Raw genomic sequence first — 22496 nt, 5'->3', positions numbered from 1 at the left:
TCGCCATTGACTGAACATGCTAAGAAAATTTAACGCGAATTTTAAGACCTCTTTTCGAAATCCACGACAATGGGTCAGGAGTATACATGCAATGGCGCCAATTCAAGCTAAAGCCAAATAATAGCCAAACCCTGCCAACAGATATTATTATAGAATCCCATATTCACCTTCTCATGCTTTTTTTTTATTTTTTGCGAAAAAAGGGTAAGGGAAACGAGAGATTATTATTTTTCAAACTCACACCATAATTTTTTTTGATAATAAAACAAAACATAAATACTTTTCGTGGAAGGAAAATATATTTTTCAAATTCAGAAAATTTAAAACACTAGGTGTAACCACATAAGTGAGTTGACAATTGAAACACTGGAAGCTGATTTCTATGGAAATGTTTTGATTTATCACGGAGACATTTTCAAAACAATAATTGCGATCAAACCTGAACAAAAGGCACGATACGGAGCGTCTCGCAGTGGAGGTAGAGAAATAAAAAAGATTAGGAAAATCAGAAAAAATTAGGTATCCACGGGTGCACGATAAATATTATTATCTTATGTGCTATTAAAATATATACCTATGTTTAGTGTATATGGATAAATTATATGTTTTATGTTAACCAATGTTTATTTACCGTGCAGACTTTAACATTTTAAGGACTAAACATTTAGCTTATAATATATTATTACTGCAAGGGAAAGACGACGTTGAGATAAAAAACCAAAAAAAAAAATGAAAAGAAAAGAGAAAGATACAATTCCACCCGAGATCTGAGACATCGTCCCTTAGTCATAAAACATGTAAAGGTCTTTAGCTCTGCGCTCGCGATCGAATATATATGGTACACAATAAAGGTACGTCAAAATCCTTCACCCTCTCAACCCTTCACAGACTACGTGTACTTTGGCTCAGTTCGGTCAGACGAAAATGTGGTGCGGGGTGTCTGTCGAGGCGCAAGGACATCGCAGTGGCGTAGATATAATAATAATATATCCACGAATGCGCGGGGTCAGTTGGGTGGATAGGACGTATACCTAATAAATATTCAAAGTATATTATGTTGTTCTCAACGTCAGATTCTGGTCGTAAAAACCGTTTTATTGTTAAGGCAGCGGCGGTGGTGGCGGCCACACAGTGTGTCACAGAGTGTACACTTTATTATTAAAATGATAAAATACGAAGGAAAAAATGAAATGTATAGAAACCGAATAAATCATGCGCCGGTGCGGCTTGTCATATAATATATAATATATATATATACACACACCGGTATATACGAAATTGCATAAGCCAATATATTTTCATGCCAAGCGTTTTTCTTCTTTTTTTTTGACATTTATAAGTATATCACGAGTTCAATGTATAATATATAATAATATGAATACTTATTATTATATGTTATATGTTAAAGGTAAGTATGCAGTAATCGTTTCGTTTCAAGGATGAGGAGAGCCTATTCTCACGTCGCTAGTATAAAACAATTATAGGCAATAATAGATATAATTATATAATATAAAGTAATGGTAATATTGACATACATATTTTACAATAATAATAATATTAATAATTAATGTTATATAATATTTGATACATTTTACATCATTCAAATATAATACGCAATTATATTTTAACTACCCGTTCATCAGATCGATGTTGTTTTTTTTATCCACTTAAACAATCATAATCGCACAACATGCTGTATATATTAGTATAACATATTGTTATAACTTATAAACCTAACAATACCTATCTATGTAATATATTATTGGGATTATCGTTACTAGAGTACGCGTAAAATATTATATAGAATATAGTGTTAGAGTATTTAGATATTTACAGTAACGTAATGTTATTACGGAGAAGAAATAAACCTTAAGCGCGTAAATAATTTTACATTAATTTTTTTTTTTATATTCTTCAGAATATTTTAGCCATCGATGCGCAAATAGGATACGACTACGTATTTTAAAAGTGGAGGTGGTGGTGGCGGCAAAAGCGGAGACTGTGTCTTTGGCGAAAAAACAAATAACAATAATAATATGTCGACGCAACAATAATAATATTATAAAAATATTATTATTATTATTATTATTTCGGAATGACGGGATTGTGTGTCGTATATAATGTAATATAAACACACTGTTTTGCGCACTGCGGTGGCGACGGCAGACATATTATTTTAGTCTCACTCTCCACCGAACACGGGAATATTACACACAGCCGTTGCCGATGAATTGGACGACTGCGACAAAAGCCAAATATTGTGTGTCTGTCTGTTCACGTATCATTTGAAAGAGATATACACGTCGAACGTGAGTTGTGTATGTGTGTGTGTGTTCAATATGACGTATATATTACCTAGAAAAGAGTGGCAATGTTATTGGAACGCCATAATCGCGAATGAAGCGTGTTATCATAACTGTATTTGTTCATACGGATTCGATACAGATATAATAGTTTATATAGATATAGAGTAAAAGGACTAGGATAGTATAATATATAATAATACGAGTATATTATTATTGAAATATCGTCGACGTCACAACGACATCAAGTGACATGTATTATTATAATATATAGGTCATATACAATAAAAATTAAACAAGCGGCCGGGGAATCGTGTGCCCCGATAAAACTATTTTAACGATGCGTGGATGACCGTATTACATTATACCGGAGTGATGGTGGCTGTATAATATAACTTATGTTATTATAATATTATGTATATATATAGAAAGATAAGATAGATCTGTTATTATAATATTATGCCGTGATGGCTTTAGTCATATAATACATATAGAAGCTTTGAATAGATCTATATGAAGACTGATCTAATATTATGCGACTGTTTGTATCGATCGGCGACAGTTATTATAGTCTAGCCGCGATCAAAGCGCCGGCAATGAGGGTCAGGAGCTGTCGGAGGAGGAACCCGTCGCAGGAGTGGGTCGCCATACCGCCACTGTTGACTATTTCCGGCGACGTCCGGACCACGATCGGTTCGGTGTATTCGCTGTAACCGGCCCGATTTCTTGCCAAGATTTTCGTTATGTATTCAGTGTTGGGCTTGAGGTTGACTAGTGCAAAAGGACCTGAAACATGCACCGCGCGTACCATCGTTTCGTATATTATCCAAAGTATAACGATTAATAGTAATAATAATAATGATACGAAACTGCCTCCGGGACTCAGCAGCAGGTTTTGCGTGTATAATAATTAAAAGACATACCTACATAGTACGACTGTTCAGTTAACTATAATATAGTTTGTAAGCATAAATATGTATGTATAGTATATTATAATTATTAGCAACGGCGTGATGAGATAGTCATAAATAATAATTATACAACAACTTTCTTTCGGCTCGGAATATATAGGAGGTACTTCTGCAGTTACATTATATAGGCTGTATTTGCGGTGGGGCTGGGTCGGTTACACGTACCTTCGGTAGTATTGAAGTTCATCATGTCAAAACTTTCGAAAGTGTTTCCGCTGGGTTCCACGACTCTCGTCACGTACTCGACTCTGTAGCCAATCAACTCGTCCCCTTCGTCATTGGGCAACACTTGCAGTTCGATGTAGTTGTCGCCGACACGCGCCACCGACAGACCGCTGGGCGTTTTCGGCTTGAACCCTTCGATCAGGTTGAACCGTCTGGTGATTTTGCCCAAATTATTCGTGGCCGTGCACGAGTACGATCCCAACTTTTCCGGTCTGTTGAACGTCACCTGAAAGGGCGTATAGGTATATAAACACGCGATACGTATAATACACTATGGTATAGGCCATGGGTCTTAGTATATTATTTCATAATATAATAAAATATGAACCATTAAAAAAGTTATAACACGAATCGCTGTGTGCACAGAGTGTAGATAATATTGACAACACGCAACGGTTCACGTATTGTATTATTGTATTGAAAATATAATATGGTATAAACTTTATTGTAATACGATACTTTAAAGAAATTCCATATTTGAGGAATATTTAAAATATTACAACAAGTGACAGTTTTTTCACACATTCCGCAAGGTCATCAACAATCTTCACTCTTAGATCCAAGATCCAATGATCATATAGTTTGGCTGCCAAGACATTATGGGACAGATATACCCACATTTGTACCCAATTTTTTAAAAGTGATATGAAAAAAAATTCTAAACGAATAATATTGTTTAAATATCGGATACACCTAAATGGACATTTGCAGACACGTTGAACAGAGTGTGCGGAAATTGGCAAACCGAGATGAAATTGATGTTTTACATTCTCAAAATACTGTAGATTGTTTAAATATTTATTATGCCCCTTGATTTGTATAGAACGTTGCACTTCACACGAACTCTTCGATTTAATAGTAAAGAAAGTATTTAACGATAAATGCTATCAGCGAAACGCTTTATGAATCAATGCCGTCTCAAATGTTTCCACCCGCATAAAATGTTTTTTAATAAGAATAAAAATGTAAATAAAAAACTTCATACAAACTTAGTGGTATTGTAATATATAATATAACACAATATTATACTAATTATTTGCGTTTTTAATATGGTGTTTTAATGTCGAGTGCTAATGCAAGTCGTGTGATAATAATTATATTCCAGTTAAAACCGTGAAGTTTTATGGTTTGGTTGTCTTATTTATACGCAACAGGGTTCGTACAAGCCTTCGAAATCATTACACATCTAGCGGGCGTATAATAAATATTATATCTCGGCCGTTGGTCCTCATTCTGAAACAGCACTGGTATGTGGCAAACACATTTTCGTGCATAATCTCCAGAAACGACACAATATAGGTTAGGTATTATGTTTTTTCTTGTCACATGCCATATGGCGAATTCATAGTGATAAACTATTATATATATTTGTGTGTGTGTGTGTGTGTGTGTGTGTAATAAAATACGTACAATGTAGTGGTCGGCTGGATTGATGAAGTATTTTCCGTTGAAACTCCACGACATGTTTGCTGCAGGTTCGGCTGAATTCTGACACGTCAAATTAACTGAGTCCGACTGGAATACGTATAGGTCAACGGGATCGCTTTCCATGTGGTTTAAAAACACCGGTTTATCTGTGCGGAAAAAAATGCGGTACAGTCATGATTATATTGGCCGAACGCAGACACTATAAAAGATATATCATTAATTATATGGGTGATGTTGTTTTATTGTCATGATATGGTTCTTGTATTGAAATTTATTGTATAGTCGACTAAGTTACTGGTCGATTTAGAGTACAAATAGTGTACATTTAATTTTTATTGATGATTGTGATATGTGTATGTGTGCGCTATTATCGTTATAAGGTTATGATCTAAATATAGTAATTAACTTAAAGAATGAATATTATGTAAAGTATAATCTTCAATTTACAATTTTATCTATAGATAAACATAAAAAACAAATATTGTAGACACATATTTCTTACAAATAAATTTACCGAAAGAATACACTATTTGAGTTAAGCGTATACAGTAAACTTTATTGATCTTTAAATTACAGACCGTATTTTTACTGTCAGTTTTGGATATATAAACCTGTCTGTTGGTGATAAAAGCCGATGTAAATTCTTCACTCTCTGCTATAATTAGTCGTAAATCCAAAGGTGTAGGTTATTAAAATATGTTTGATTTTTATACTCAAAATCTATCTTCTTAATACAAAATAAGAAAATTAAAAATATGAAAAGATCTATAAACTTAACTTAAAATTTTTAAAACATTTTAAGGCAAAATACTAATTCAGTAATATATTTTCATTATATTACGATTGGGAAAGTTTCTAAAATTAATTTTTTATTCATTCTGTGGGGAATTTAAAGTTATATTAACACTATGATGCATTTTGTGCTATGTTTGGCATGTAGGTGGTGTATTATGTCATAAGATACACAAATAATAAAATATATGAAATTATTATGATATAGTCTACTGACTACTATAGTCAGACGACAGAGTATACATATCCGTTTTATTTATACTTTCACGGTACGAGTAATTGAAGACCTTTTGTTTGAGTTTTAGAAAACCGAATATAGTGATAGAAATGTAATACCACAATTTATTATAATTTTGATAGTGGATGATATTTACTATTATTTAGTAATTATACTGTGTTTGCTATCAATTATTTTAATTAATATAATATTATTATACTATAGTGGAACTTACAAGTAGTAAATTGTAATCCAGAAAAAATACCTAAGACATTTTCCAATTGTTAATAGTTAACAATAATTCGTTTTTTGATTTTAAAAATTTTAATAAATTATAACTACTTATCTGTTTATTCTTTAGTCACTTACTCTTAAAAAAAGTTGATAAAATAAATTTAAAGAAAAAATCCATTTAATATCCATTAATTATTTAAGCTTTATGATATTTTAAATTGCACCAATGTGATAAAATCTATAAATATAATTTACATAATGTATTATTACGCACCTTTTTATTGAAATAACAAGATATTTTTAATTTTTAATTTAATTATTAAACAAACAATTTAGGTATTCTTTTTTTAAACATAAACTTTTCTTTGTTTTAAATGTAAAACACCTTTGTAAAGGTGTCAGATTGAGAGTGAAATTAGAACTCAACATAATCTCTAGTACTCCGAGTACTAGCAACCTAATATTCGGTGTGCTATTCATGATTCACAGACATATTATCATGGATCAGCAAATATATTTTTTTTAAATTATAAGTTTGAAATTTTTCGAAAATATTTTAATTTACGTTATAATAAATTTACCATGCCTCAATTTTTATTTATGATTTATATTGCCCATCATTTTTATAAAATAAGAAAATAAATGTATGGCTCTGTTTTAAGTTTCACAGAATTTAGCAGTGGTTAGATATTTTTAAGACCTACCGAATGATGACAAAAAACTTTTACTTCGCAAAAATAAATTTCAAAATATTAAATTATAATATAAAAATTAAAAAATCCATACGCGTCTTTTTTCATTTCGGCTTCAACAACTAACTTAGTAATAAAAATAAATATTGTACTTTTAATATAATATTGTTTCAGTAGTGAATTGTTATTTTCTTTTATTAAGAAATGTCACGAACGAGCTTATAAATATAGGTCAGATTCATCGAAAAATTATTTTCCAAAATATAAATTTGACAGTTGAGTGCAATACATAAAAAATAAATAATGACATAGTTTAGTTTGTAAAGGAAAGTCATAACGCACTTTTATTATATAAACAATTATAGGACTAGTCGGATCTCTTTATCACCAAATATACGTATGATAATGGTGTACAATGGAGTATTATTAATGTCTCACTTTTTTCTTATAAGATTATTGTAATTTATTAATTACGAATATAGGCACCCTTCATTTTGTTTGACATTGAATTAAGACAATCAAGTGCATACTCACGTCTGACTTTTAATTCGATTATGGTACTTCCGGAAACGCTAGACTTGTTAGTGGTCTCGAAAGCTCTGCAAGTGTATTTACCCGAATCTAGGTGTGTCACGTTCCGTACCATCAGTCCGCCATCGATGACTGAATACTTTCCGCCTGTGTGAGAGGAGCATAATAATGATAGATAGTATTATTAAATCATGTACCTATATTTAGTTTAGGAGTTTCTGACGATTTGACCTCGCCTAATTAAGTTCTTGATATTGTATAGTCTATAGATCTGGGCTTTCTAATAAAATGAAAAATTGGCAGAAGTTTATATCGTATCGGAAGTGGTAAGGATTAAAAACAAATCTACTGATTTTGTCGCGTCTTCCGTTAACACCAAATGGTTCTAGATCATTTAAAGATTTTATAAAAAATCGGCAGACAATAATTCGGACTTAAAAATAAAAGAAAAAAAATGTTTGAAGTTTATAAGGAAATCATTTAAAAAATATTTATTTATGTTTGAGTAAAATTTTTTTTCGCCATTGGCTCTATATGCTGAAAAAAAAATCAAGATATTTAAAAAAGATAATTGGTCAAACCAGCATAGTCATTTGGATTGTATATATGATTGGAATTTTCGAGACTGTTTAACGGTTTTAATAAGCGTCCAAAACACTATTATTAATTAATATACAACACAATAAATAACAATAATAATATTATTAAAATCGTACTAACTTGACGTTTTTTCTTTTAATGTCTGACCATTGTACGACCACATAAAAGTGGGGTTTGTGTTGCCTTTCACTTTGCACCTGATAAAGTAGTCGGTGTACTCGTTAGTGATCTGTTCAACGGGCGTGTCGAATTCTAATATTTCTGTCAACATAGTCACGTGGTATGGTTAATATTTTTTTTTACATTTCACATATAACTATAGAAGATTATATGGTATAACACAAAAATATAGTATCAATGAGATGACACCGCTGTCAACCTCCTACAGACGGGTGACCCCTCAAACGCGACACGGATTCAACACTGACATAATATTACACACGCTTCCTTAGAGGTCATGTATTATATATTTTCGTCGTCATCATGGAATGTGTGTGTGCTCATAACGTTTTCAAATACGCATTTGTATATATATATATATATATATATATATATATTTGCAAGCTCTCACACACACACACATACATACACTCACACTAGAATCGATTTTGTACGGCGGAATGATATACGAGGTCGCGTCGCTATTTTCATTACACGCGACATTGCTAATCCTAATTAACTCTATATTTCACCACAGTGCGATATCACGTCGTCGTCGTAGTCTTGGGTATAGAAACCAATTTTCAACACGAATCCTTAGTGGCGATTTGGACTTATTTCGTAGAGCGTATACGATAATATTCTACTGTTATTATTATATCGGTTTTATTACTTAAACAAAAAAATAAGGTACATATTGTATGTTGTTATTATTTATTGGTCTATTACGAATGAGAAACCGAAAAACGGCTAACGGTGTGGGCACGATGACAGGATTTTTAAATATTTTTTTTTTTTTCATTTTACTTTATTATAATTATTGTGTAAGTCGTAACGTGAAACAGTATTCGAATAGTTCGTGATGAAGTCATATCCGAACAAACAAGCTTTTCAAAGGAGAAAAAAGTTAAATATTAACGAGATTTAAAATGTCAACCTATATGGTAGTAGTATAATAAAATACCTATATATTTTTGTGGTATAAATAACCGCTAAATAATTGACAGCTGCTATATTATTTTAGAGTTTTAATCCTACATGAATGAGCGGATCATCGCGATGGCACTCGTTGAGGAGCACTTCAATTCTGGCGTGTTATGTGCCTATAATACCAGTACACATATTATAAAAGGTAACGTTCTAAACATATATGCTTATATATACACATAAAAAAAGGTTGATCATGACGTGACATTTCACACAGAGCACACTTTGACCGGGTCAGGTTATTCATATAATAGTCACTATGTTTGAAAGGTGGAAATTCACGAGAAAAGCTGATGTACCTCGGAGTGTAAATTTCAACTAGTCTCGATATTGTGTACACGGTTTGCAGTACGCTCTGAACTGTGCTCTGCTCTGATGTTATTGATTTTACAATGTTGTGTTCTTTTTTTTCTTTTTTTTAAACATAAAACACTACTTTAGGTCATAAATAACGATCAAGATATTTCTTTCGGCACTGCATGTATGTAGATTGTAAATCGAACATGGATTGTAACGTCAATTTTTCAATTCCCAAGAAGATTTTAAAAAAATTGTGAAAAAGAACGAAACACGTTGATCTTTTATTAAAACAAAATGCTGCAGAGTCATTTTGTGCAAAACTATAATCTCACTCAGGTTTGGTTTTTCAAGACGAACGAGAGATCATTTATTTGTGTAGGAATAATAAAAAAAAAAATTATCTCAAACATGCATGAAAATCAGTGAGATGAGTACTAGGTACCACCCTTTAATTACATTAATGTGGAGGTAATGCTGTGAAAATATTTTATGATTTTTTCATTTTTGTGCGAATTTAGTGTGCGTTTAGTCGTGGTAATAAGATTTTATATTAATCATTATTGTACTTCTGTACCTGATCATATAATAGAGAGCCAGTAGAAATGCACGGATTAGATTGAGATCGCTACAATAAGAATGAAATGAACCAATTTTTTAAAGTTATGAAGAAAATTTTGAAGGGATGTTAGCTACTTGTAACTTATTTTCTACTATAGAAACAGTTTTCCAAACGAGATAATTTATTATTGCTTTCAAATTTAATATCAAAATTACACAACAACTGTCTCAAGACAACGATACGAGAGGCTTTGCCAACATCCACGAGAACTATATATTCTTTAATTCTAAAATATTTGTGTTTCGTTTTTTAAACACACACGACGACATACGTATAGTCACTATAATAACCTTATTAATAAAAATTAAATTAAATAAGAATTGTAAAGGTCATAATAGTATTATACACCTTTATTATGATAATACATATCGGCAAAAAATGAATTTGATAGTTGACAAGTACCTTTAACTATGCAGAAATCAAGCTCTGTACATGTGTATATAATATACTTACTTGATTGATTTGGGTCCTTTTATAACGTAAATAGGGGAGAGATGTAACTCTCGATAGATTACTTAAAATTATAGTCAATTATCCAGAAAAACATTGTTCACTCATTTTCTAATATATAATACATGCAATTATTATTATTACTCGACCAAGGGTAAACAACGATATATGATATTGGTGGCGTGAAATTAATCGCGCACAAGAATAAACGGTGAGAGAGAACGGATAGTTGATGAGATTATTTTAATTTTTTTTTTTTTGCGTGTACTATTATTTATAACCATAATATTTGGTACATGTTAAATTAGGCTGCAAATGAAAAATCACAAGATCCCATACTATACCTAATATATAGACCAGCGTTTCTTAAACTGTGTTCCGCGGAACCTTGGGGTTCCGCGAAGCTTAAGTAATTTTTTTTAAATGTTCAAGAAAATTACTTTAAAATATCCAATATGGAAAATAATACTTGTGTATTAAATAATAATGTATAAGTCATATGGAATAATCTATCAGCCAACTCTATATTCAATAATCTATACTTCTACTTAATATTATAATTTATTTGCAAATAATCCTAAAAAAAACTAAAAAGGTAAAATTAAGAAGGGGTTCCACGATAAAAGTGGACATCAAAAGGGGTTCCACGGATAAAGAAGTTTAAGAAACGCTGATATATAGACAGTTGGTGAATCAGACACGTCATGACGGTGGTCATTCCGAGGTACCTTACTAACCTTATATAATTTTATGATATCACAATAATCAGTAAAATATTACACGAGCTATAAAACAAGGTGATGCCTATGTGAACGTCGCGTTTGGCGAATTTTTATATTTCTCGCCCTTGATCCCCGGCCCCCGCCACTCAATCGACGATAAAATAATAATATACCATGCGTACGGAATGACTGCGAGACGGTCGGAAGTGTGGTAGCTTGGAATAGCGTGTTGAAAAACTCGTCAGGAGTTATAAATTATATAAGCTGATTAAAATAAAATAAGGGAACGGTTCAGCTCCTTTAATACGGGGCGAGGCGATGACTTCGTTTGAGCTTGTATTTCCTAGTATAGGTCCTCTATTTCTTTTTTCTCCTATCACGCGATTTTCATTCGAAATCCGATATATATATATATAATATATATATATTCACACGAGTATAAATCACATTTTCTTTCCCTCCGACATAAACGGTTTAAAATAAATGACTACTGACGTAGTCGCGTTGGTCGCGCGCACGATCGTTCTGCTACCACACCATCCGACCAGTCTTAAGATTATTATTCTTATTATTACTTTTATTATTATTTATATATATATACTACTATATACACACAGAATATACAGATAGATAGATAGATAGGTAGGTTAGGTATAGAAAATGACATTTCGCACCCGAATACGATTTCAGATAAGGAAAATATACCAAATAGGCTTCGTCGGCGTGGTGGTGTTCTGTCTTATATATACATATATATATATATATATATATATGTATATGTATAGTGTTATCCATTTCTCGGGCAATATTCCTTTATATAATATTATCCTTTACTGTTCGCTAACACGCGTGTATTCTTCTCTTATTATTATTATTATGTTTTTTTTGTCACTGGCGCGCTGTCTTTTCCAGTTTATTTATATTTGAGTTTTTTTTTTTTTTCATCCACGACGTGAAAACAAACTTAAGTAAAGGAGCCGTATCACACGGTAGAAAACTTTTCAAACTTTTTATATACCTACTTAAAAGGAATATACTACGTAAACACATATATATATATATATATATATATATATACGGTGAGTGTGTAGGTATATGTAAATTTGAATAATCTCGAGGAGAAAAACTTTAACTCATATATCTATATATATATATATAGATATCGTATAATATATACCACTGGCCGCCGCTACCGCTTGTTTAATTTTACACAGAAACGGTTATTTTTCATGCGCACCAGAGCCCGATAACATAAAAAAAAAAATTCTCAAAAACTATATTTATAATAATATGAAATTATACTTAACTAGTTATTTTTTACTGCACTGCGGCTGCCGAAATGATAGTAATATTATGATCACTGTCCGATAACCGTATACTCACGAGTCAGGGATGATGACAAACGGTAACAAACTCATAATATAATATTGACGGTTGCAGTAGTTTGTTATAAATTATTTTTCCGACCGAAATCGTGTCTGTTTTGGATTTGAAATTGAATTCGAAAATGAAATTAAAATATTTCTCTTGTTGTATACAGCACATAATATAGTGTTTATATTATACTTATATTCGTCCTATATATCGACCGACGTATCTCTCAGTCGATGTTTTGGTGGGTGGGGTGTATCGGTGTATGATGGAGTGTGTGGGTGAAAGTGTAACATGCTACCATTACGTGATTTTTTTTTCACACGCCATAATATAATATATATATTTAACTCTGATGTGTAGGTATTAACATTTTACATGAAGTATATTATTGTGTTTCCATGTAACACGACGTTATAGAAAAAGGAGGAAACGCGCGAGGATTTTATATATACGTGTATTTTTCAATATATTAAAATTGGTATAAAGGCGTTGAAACTATTTAACTTCGAAGTCAAATAATCACACACATACCCAAGAAAAACCATGTTAAATAATTATATTTTTATTGCTCGATTACAATGTTCTCGTAAATTAACAGTAACAGCAATTTTTTTTTCTTCAAATACATTATGGACATAATCATACAATGCTATTTTGAAAAGCTAAGAGAGTAACTAAACATAATCCATGACATCGGAGATAGTCTTAGTCCAAATCCAGACAACGTAGTAAGCACCAAACATTTTTTCAAAGCAACACAAATTTTCCAATTACCGTAAGATTTTAAAACTAACAACTGCAATTATTCATTTTTATATGCTTTTTTTTCGTATATATATATATTTTTTTTTTCAAGTATAATATTAAATGTAATGATAATTGTCTCAGATGTTGAAACAGGAATTATTAATAATAATTTCAAGATTAATAAAAAAAATTAAATTAAATTAACTGTTAATGCCATTAACACACGTCATGAATGTAAATTTGTTTCACATCCGATTAAATAAATGCTACAATTCCAAAAATAACCATTTGGTGAATAATTCACTAAAAGTTTTAATTAAAATAACTAATCTATAAATAATTCTTTTTACGGGCCGAAGCCCAATTTTTTTAAAATTTTAAATGAAAATTTAATTTTTAACTCACTTCATATCCGCTAGCGTTTTTAAAACAACAATTTTAATACATTTTTATATACTATTCATAATATGTCCAGTTAATTTTTAAACGTTTAAATTTTTTTTTTTACTTACAATATTTTTTACAACCTATTATTTCTACTAAAATAAACCAATCATAATTATCTTATTATTTAAATTAAGAACCTATTCAAAAATCCAAACACCGTTTAAATTTAACAGTTGATCGATAATATTCGAATATCTCGTATATATTTTACACTCTGAGCAATTTTTTTTTTTTTGACGAAAAGAATAATTTATTGATTTCATAAAGATGTTTGTTTTATATGAATTTGTGAATATTATGGTTATGAGAAGATTCACCAAGAACTTTTTACACCGGAAATATAATTATCGATATTTATTTATATATTTTGTTTACATAATTTTTCATAATTCTTTTTTTTAAGTTTGAATTTAAGTGAACATCAAGATTAATTCATTTTAGAATGGAACTTATTTTTATTTTAGTGAGCAAAAATGTATTGCTATATATGTTCCATTCAAAGATATATTTTTTACTTTGATTTAAAAAATTAATAATTCACACAAGCTAAATATTTCTTTGTTTAACCAACATTTGTGATAATGTTATCATGTTCTTGTATGAGGAACAAGTTGGTGATCAAATACTGTGTAATGTCCCTGTAAAATAAAAATTTGCTGTAAATATACGTTACCCTTATAAAAGGCATACTTCAAACATACTATGATTATGTGTTACGCGGTAAAATTAATGAATGAGCAGAAAATTCCATATTGAACTTTTGAAATTTCCCTGTGAATATAAAATGTCAAGTAGGTACATCACTTATGTAGTTTTTTTTTAAATTTTTGTGATCAACTTTAGATTTAAAAGCTATATCATAATAATGTATAGTATAAAATATAATGCTGGGTTACTATGATTTATTTATTTTTATTTTTAAGCCTGACAACAAAGTCCATAATGAAATACCGTACTTTGGAGAAACAGTTTGCCTAAAGTGGTTAAAATGGTAATCGAGATTAATGGATTTATTTATTATTGTTTTAAAAATTGTTAAATTTAATTCACCGATGTCGCTGAATTTATAATTGAGTTATTCAGGATACTACCCAGTAAATTTACTGTCTAGTGTATTATTATATTGTGTTATAATTATTTTTTTATTGAGATATGATTAACGGCGTCATGTATAGGCAAAATAACTACATGCCTGTGTTTAAGAATATTTTATAATATGATTTACATAATACTATAATATGATATATAAATACAATAAAATATACAATTTTTATTATTTATTATATTCAGATTTCGCACACATTTATATAATATCTTATTTCTTTTTTATAGCGCAGCAATGCCCTACCCACATCCCATGGATCATATGTGGCTCATGGCCAATTTTTAAGTTCAAACGCAATAACTACAATTTATTATTCCTAAGATATTTAAATTCCCTTTTCTACTTTTTAAAATAAAACTATTTTTTTCTATAATTATAGCCCAACAAAATATAAGAATTGACTACCTAACGTCTTGGTTTGTAGTTTTTAAAATATTCATTAAATAGTATTTTAAGTTTTCTAAAATGTCACCTGTATATTGAATATATTATAAATTAATTGATTTGGACAAGTGCACTGGTAGACGTGCTCTATATCAGCGTAGGACATGGGAAACTTTTTTCGTATACGTATGTTGTTTTATTGCAACGGAGTGGTTTTCCTTCGTCATTCCTTACGTTTCCTATTTGAATACTTCTATTTATTATAGACTTTAGTCTAGGTCGTTGACAGGCCTGAGAAAATCCTTTTTACTATGTTGTGTGTCGTTTACTGTTACAATATGTATTTAATATTTTTTATTTAAAACAGATATTAAATACAAAGAAATATGTAAAATATTAAACGCATAGAGGTTCAATGAATTAAGTGTTAAGAAATTTTTTACATATTTGATCATCACTTGTTTTTTGTAAAATACATACAATAAACTATTCAATATAGATATACATGCCGTATAACGTAGAAACAATTAAAACAACTGAGAACAATTTGAAGTAGTTTGTAGTTATGAATTTTTATCATTATTTACAACAACAAAATAAAAATAAAATATACAATCTAGTATTCGAATAATTTAAAATTAATGCCCGGCAGTCGAAGTAACTTTGAAGTCTGTGCAAGTTCATTGCTATATATCTACTATTTGATGTCACTTAAACATAACATTAATATTCATAAACGGTTTTTGAATATCATCTCGTTAGTTATATCTTATATATACCAACCAAGCCTAAAAGAATAATGACGCTTATGATTATCTTATCATAATTCTAATTATGTTCCGTAAAAACTTTATATTAATTAAATATAGACTTGTAATATTCAGGTATATTATATAATATTGTTTTTATAAATTTTGTTTTTTTATTTTTATCTTACCTATAGTCGGAGCTAAAAATAATGCAGTTTATGTGGAAAGCATATGAAAAATAGTTTAAAGTAAGTATCTGAAAATATAATTTATTCTTTTCGAGTATGCCTGTAATTCAACTTAAATACTTCTTAAATCATGTATTAAAATACTTTTTTTTAACAGTGTTAAACACCTATCTATAATTTCTTAAAAATTATTTTTGACAAGTGTGTGACATTTGCAGGTTGTAGTGGTAAATACCACTTACCACACTCAAGTATGTTCAAATATAGTATAACAGCAAACACGTTGGTAATTATTTATATGTTTTACATGTTTTAGACTATGTATTTTACTTGAATTAAAAAAAAGGGAGAAAATAAGTAGATTTTGCTCTGCAGTACAGTAAGTTACAAGTGGGTTACTGTAATGGATGGTATATTGGTATTAAATTTGAATTCAGTGATGTAATATCATTGTATAGTGTATACGTATAACGATTCTGAATAGAGACAATTTATCAGTCTAGGATATGTTACTATATTAATTATATTGTTATAGTTTCAAAAAAAAAAGAAAACGCCGTCCGTAATTATTTTATATTATAAAATCGTGAAAAACTGCTTTTATTTCGAATATCGTTTCGAAAATCGAAAAATGACCTACCTATTTAATGTACCAGCTCAAGAACATTACCTTCCAGAAAAGATGCTACACTTGATACATTTGAGCAAGTTTAGAGGGAGAAATAGTATTTACAGAATAAAAAAGAAAAAGAAATAAACATCATTGTGAAACCAATACATTCATAATAAAAATCATTCTAAAAATAATCATAGTGCATAGATATAACACATGAATATTGTAATAATCGATAAGATTCAATATTCAGATATTTGCACTGTAATGTAATACACAGTTTATTTACAGCTACCAAATAAAATTAATATTAAAATAATACTGTTGAATAATAATTATGAAAAATAAGAATACTATTAATTATAATCTGCAGTAACGGAAAACAATGGAGACGACTTGGTCTGAAAAATGTCGCTGAACAGTAATGAAGACTTTAAAATACTCAGTCAACATACATCACTCGACAAAGCACAGGCTTTTCTTAAATGAAGACGGATAGCGTATTATTTAAAAACAATAGTTTCGTTTTGTACACCAACTATACTAACTGTCAAGTTTTTGAATTATTATGTCCATAATAAAGGTTTGCTTATTATTAGTAGATTTTTTTTACGTTTGCACTGCCACCGTGGAAAAAAACTATCATCAAATCGAGAGACTTCTATGAATAAGAAAATAGTTTGGAAATCTACTTAGTATACTACACGCCCTAATAAAATCAATCACGCCGGTTTCGAAGTACAACGTGGGAATGAAAAAGAAACTCACGTCAGCTGTACATTAACGGTGCAGTGGAGTACATCGGAATTGGTACAGCCACCGTAACAGTGATAATACTTCATTCGACGGTCCGTTAAACTGACGAACGGGAAATTAAGAAGTGTCAATTTCTCCGGCGGATTAGCCCAAAGCAGACGGTGTGCATAAAAACAAAACTTGAAAGAAGAAGCTTTTTAAGTCTCCTGCACAGCCGATAATCCCGGCCAGTATGACAGTGGGGATCAATCCGATAAGTCAAAAGCTATGTGGCTCTCGAATTACACCTATACACACCATTATTATTCCTATAATACATTTCAAAAACAAGTGTATTGTATTGGCACTTTTTTACGAGTGATTATTTCAGAATACCCATCTCTATTAAATACCATACTGTTACGATGTGACCGGTGTGTCTTATACTCTTATGTTACTTTTAAGTAACGACGAATGTTTGTTTAAAACGGTCTTAAATTTCAATGAAAAACAAAGGTAAAGACACTGATATTTAAGTATACATTGCTAGAAAAATTCAAATTTTCAAAATGTTCGCACGTTAAGTAGACGCGTCACGAACAATTTTATTCTTAGATAAAAAAAAAATCAATTAAATTACAATTTAGTTACAGATTTTGATAGTCGATAGAGATGATATATAGTCAATTAATTTTAATAAAAATGATTACTAAATGTTTTAAACGACGTGCCAAATGATAGTAGGTTGTATGGTCAAGGAATAGTTGTTATTTTGTAAAACTATGCACAATTTAAATTCATAACAGTCAGATTAGTAACTCTACACTAAACATTTTCTTGATGATTGACTTGTTTAAAAAAAAAAAAAAAATTTAACCCATTCTAGAAAAATTATGAAATTAACTCTTACTAGACTTTACTTAATTCTAGAAATAAAGCGATTTTTTAGTTGTTGTATGGAGTATAATACATATATAATATAATACAGTGTCAAACACATGTTGTTAATTTAAAACAAACATTACAATTATTGACAATAGGTATATAGTAAAATATAAAATTTAAAACGTTCGAAATATTAAATATCGGCTAATAATGTCCAAACATTTACATGCATGTTTCATTTTTATAAAACTTTACAAAAGTATATAATTAACGTTGTATATATTTTTTGTAATCGATGACAAACGATGTGTGCATATATAGTGTCTTTGTATTAAGTGCATGTTTCATATAACGTTTTTCTTATTAATAACCATATACATATAATACATTTTAAAATGTACCCATAAATTATTCAAATAAGTATTTATTAATTGCTGGGTAACCTCGTACAAATCCACTTAAATCTACTCCAAACCTGGTATAAAGATTGGGGAATCAAGATAAACGAGTCAAAATCCACCCACTGCACTTTCACTTTAAGACCAAGGAACTGCCCTACCATAACCCTTAATGACTTACCCATCCCACCCACACAAAATGTCCGATATCTCGGCCTCCACTTGGACCGTCGACTAACCTGGGCCCATCACATCCACACCAAACGTATCGCACTGAATAACCGATCCCGTCAACTACGTTTCCTTCTAACATCAAAACACATCAATCTTAGCAACAAAGTACTTCTATACAAACTACTACTAAAACCCATATGGTCATATGGTATACAACTCTGGGGTTCGGCCAAACCATCGAATATAAAGAGAATTCAAACATTTCAATCAAAATGCCTTCGACAAATTACCAAAGCACCCTTCTATGTCTCAAATGATACACTCCATAATGACCTCTCTATTCCAACAGTACAACATGTAGCCAAAACTCTGTATAAACGATTCCATTCAAATCTCTTCAACCACCGCAATCCTCTAATCTCAAACTTATTTACTCCCAGAATCCCAGGTGACCCTGGAAGACGTTTAAAACGCAAATGGTGTCGGGATCTCCTGACTGAATAAAACCCATCCACAATCTCAAGAAGTTCCATCGCTGGATGGATTCTTCACTCAAGTCATCAGTCCCTTTTATTTTATTTTATTTTATTTTTATTCTATTTCTTATCAACACTTATACTCATTGTAAAAATATATTTACAGATTGTATAATAAAACAAAATATACTATAAAAAAAAAAAAAAAATTGCTGGGTGTTTATAAAAATAATAAAAATAAATTTTTTACGTTTAACTCGACTTAATATTTTCTTTTCTATTAAAAAATATATCGATACAAAAAACACTTATCATTGTAAAATCAATCAATATAATATATTATATATTTATCCGCGCAGAATCTAAAAAAATAATTGAAGGTATTAAAAATTATACGCTTCGTGAGTTTTCAGTTTATTTTCATTACGCCGACAAAACAAAGTATTTATTAAATAAATACATCAATAATTATGGTGTTATTATATTATATAATATTATACCTCAATTTATAAATATATATTTATGCCTACCTACTGAGTAATCAAAAGGGTATAATAATGGTCGCCGGTTTCGATTACGAAATGATTTAGAGTGTGGTTGTATTTATTCGTACTGTTTACTCGATTTAACTCGATACAAATGAAGAAAAATTATTCTTCGTAGCAGATTCGGTTCGCTGTTAAAATGTAGTGTCTATTATGTACAGGTATGAAACAATAACATTATAACAGCGTAATAAGCACGGGTATTATTTTATTGATGGTACTTTGCATAATAAAACAAATTATTATAAGGTGTTGGGATAATGTATTCGAAATAAATGCAACGTCCGTAAAAATGTATTATGTAATGCATTAAATTTGGAAAAAATAAAAATCTCACCAACGGCCGAGTACTGAAGACGTGGAGGACACTCGATATTATGCGTACGCCGAGTATGCGTTCTAGTTGTTCACGAACTGAACGGGCATTGTTGAATATGCGACCTTTAGTGTCGGGCCGCCGGAAGAATGCCTTTATTTGGTGCGCGCGATAATAATTCAATAATAAAACGTTACGTTTCATGTATTTCACTTTGCGAGCTTTGCACAAATAATGCGGTGTTTCCACCGAAGTGAATTGCTGCACAACACACTCACCTACGTCCTACACACACACCTAAGAAGTATATACATGTATATTGTATACATATAAATAATACACCATACACGCTGACCATTAAGGTCTCCTCTGCCCCTTCGTCTCAATGTTTTCTCTTTAGTCACACTTACACACACACTACCACTCACACACTCACAGGCATTCATATATATATATATATATAAATAAGTTTTTAGTTTACGAGGCACGACCGCTGCACATATTCCAAAAACTTAAGGACCACATTACCGAAGTCATCACATGGGGTGGCCGCCACCGACGCGGACAATGTCGATTTATAACATCGAGTAATATATAAAGTTTCAACACCGAAAGGTCACGAAGACAACGTCGACAACACACATGCACACGACGACGCACCGGAGAAAAACCATTTGGAAAATTATATATTTTTATAAGTTACCTAGCAGCTCTTGCACGACCTAAGCGCATTTGACAAACGTCAAAATTTATAGCTTTGGTATATCATACATGACTTTTATATATTATTATAATATCTCAATCCATTAATAATTTTTTTTTGGAGAGTTTTAATTTATTATACGTGCGTATATGTACTACGCAAGTATCGATTTACCTGGCGCTTATATACCTATCTACTATCTATACTACAGTCTTCGATGTTTATAAATTCATTATAAAATTCACTTGAGCTTGTGAAGTTTTATGTGCGAGCAGTGTATAAGAGGGTGTGGACCGTAACTATTGTATACGTGTGATAATGTGGTCATAGGAAGATTTTCAAGATAGTGTGAACTAATTATAAATAGCTTACATAATATTATATTGAAAATATTGAACATAAGAACATTGTAATACGTGCACACTGCGCACATATTCTATTATAATTATAATACCTTAAAGATTTAACGATTTACATATACGTTATACATTGCTGGCAGAATTGATCAGTGGTGATGGGGCAGTGCAGGGTACATCGTACACCTTATATACAATCACATTCCACATTCCGCAATCCACGTCCCCCTCACATAATATTCCTAGGACGATATTGAGGGGTGCAAAAATACCGATTAATTGGCTGTGAAATTCCTATTCCGATGACCTCATCTGTACGGCAGATTCGTCAATCGATATTTATTTTATATCATAACTTGCAGGCTTACGTGTAAAACGAATCATTTGATCATTTGTATATTTGCTACTGTCTATTCATAGGGTGTTACCACTAGGTTTCCTCTCTATTCTAATTATTCATGTTAATTGTATTTGTCAACTTATTATCAAACCTACTCATTATACAAACAATGTATAGATTGTAGATTACTTCAATAAATAAGAAAAAATAAAAAATATTTTCAGCACTTCGCTCACAAAAAAAAAAAAAGATGTACCGAAACTATTCAAATCGAAATCACGGTAGTTATTATTATTATTACTTTTTTTTTTCTAACGTACTCACAGAATAATATATTTAAATATGTTAATAATAATACAATGGTAATTCCTATCCACATGCCACCTACGTCAGTTACATCGGATTCATCGGTATTCATACATCGTAGTTCAGTGTTTGATTTTAATTACATTTGCCGACTGCATACACAAATCGAAACCATAAATATTCGACGAGAGAAAAAAAAATTATAATATACAACTCAATACATCATCGGCAAATTGCGAACGAGAGCAATTAGCAATAAATCGGGTGAGAGAAAAAAAAACAATCGGTCTTCTCGTTTATATTATTATTATTAATTTGTAATGCATTATGACGCTAACATGACATATAATTGTATAGGTGCCGACAGTGGCGTTGGATAATTTAACCGATTCGCGAACAAATTACAATATTGGATTGGTACAAAA

The 22496-nt window shown here is 30.5% G+C and overlaps 1 protein-coding gene across 1 annotated transcript in view; it reads right to left on the bottom strand.

The window, feature by feature from the left end:
• Positions 1–2513: 2513 nt before the first annotated feature.
• Positions 2514–22496, bottom strand: part of LOC107163691 (neural cell adhesion molecule 1-like) — a 168364-nt gene continuing 148381 nt past the window's right edge. Inside the window, exons 4-8 of the mRNA XM_015511234.2 lie at positions 8114–8254; positions 7397–7540; positions 4910–5073; positions 3440–3725; positions 2514–3089 (exon numbers count right to left, since the gene is read on the bottom strand). Of these exons, the coding sequence (XP_015366720.1) occupies positions 2869–3089; positions 3440–3725; positions 4910–5073; positions 7397–7540; positions 8114–8254 (956 nt within the window). The 3' untranslated portion in view covers positions 2514–2868. The remainder of the gene's footprint in view (positions 3090–3439; positions 3726–4909; positions 5074–7396; positions 7541–8113; positions 8255–22496) is intronic.

This window comes from Diuraphis noxia, unplaced genomic scaffold (assembly GCF_037042655.1).
Source record: "Diuraphis noxia isolate RWA-SAM2 unplaced genomic scaffold, SU_Dnox_SAM2 contig0002, whole genome shotgun sequence".
Classification (NCBI taxonomy): domain Eukaryota; kingdom Metazoa; phylum Arthropoda; class Insecta; order Hemiptera; family Aphididae; genus Diuraphis; species Diuraphis noxia.
Note: the sequence above shows the minus strand (reverse complement) of the source record. Positions and strands in the feature narration are given on the sequence as shown.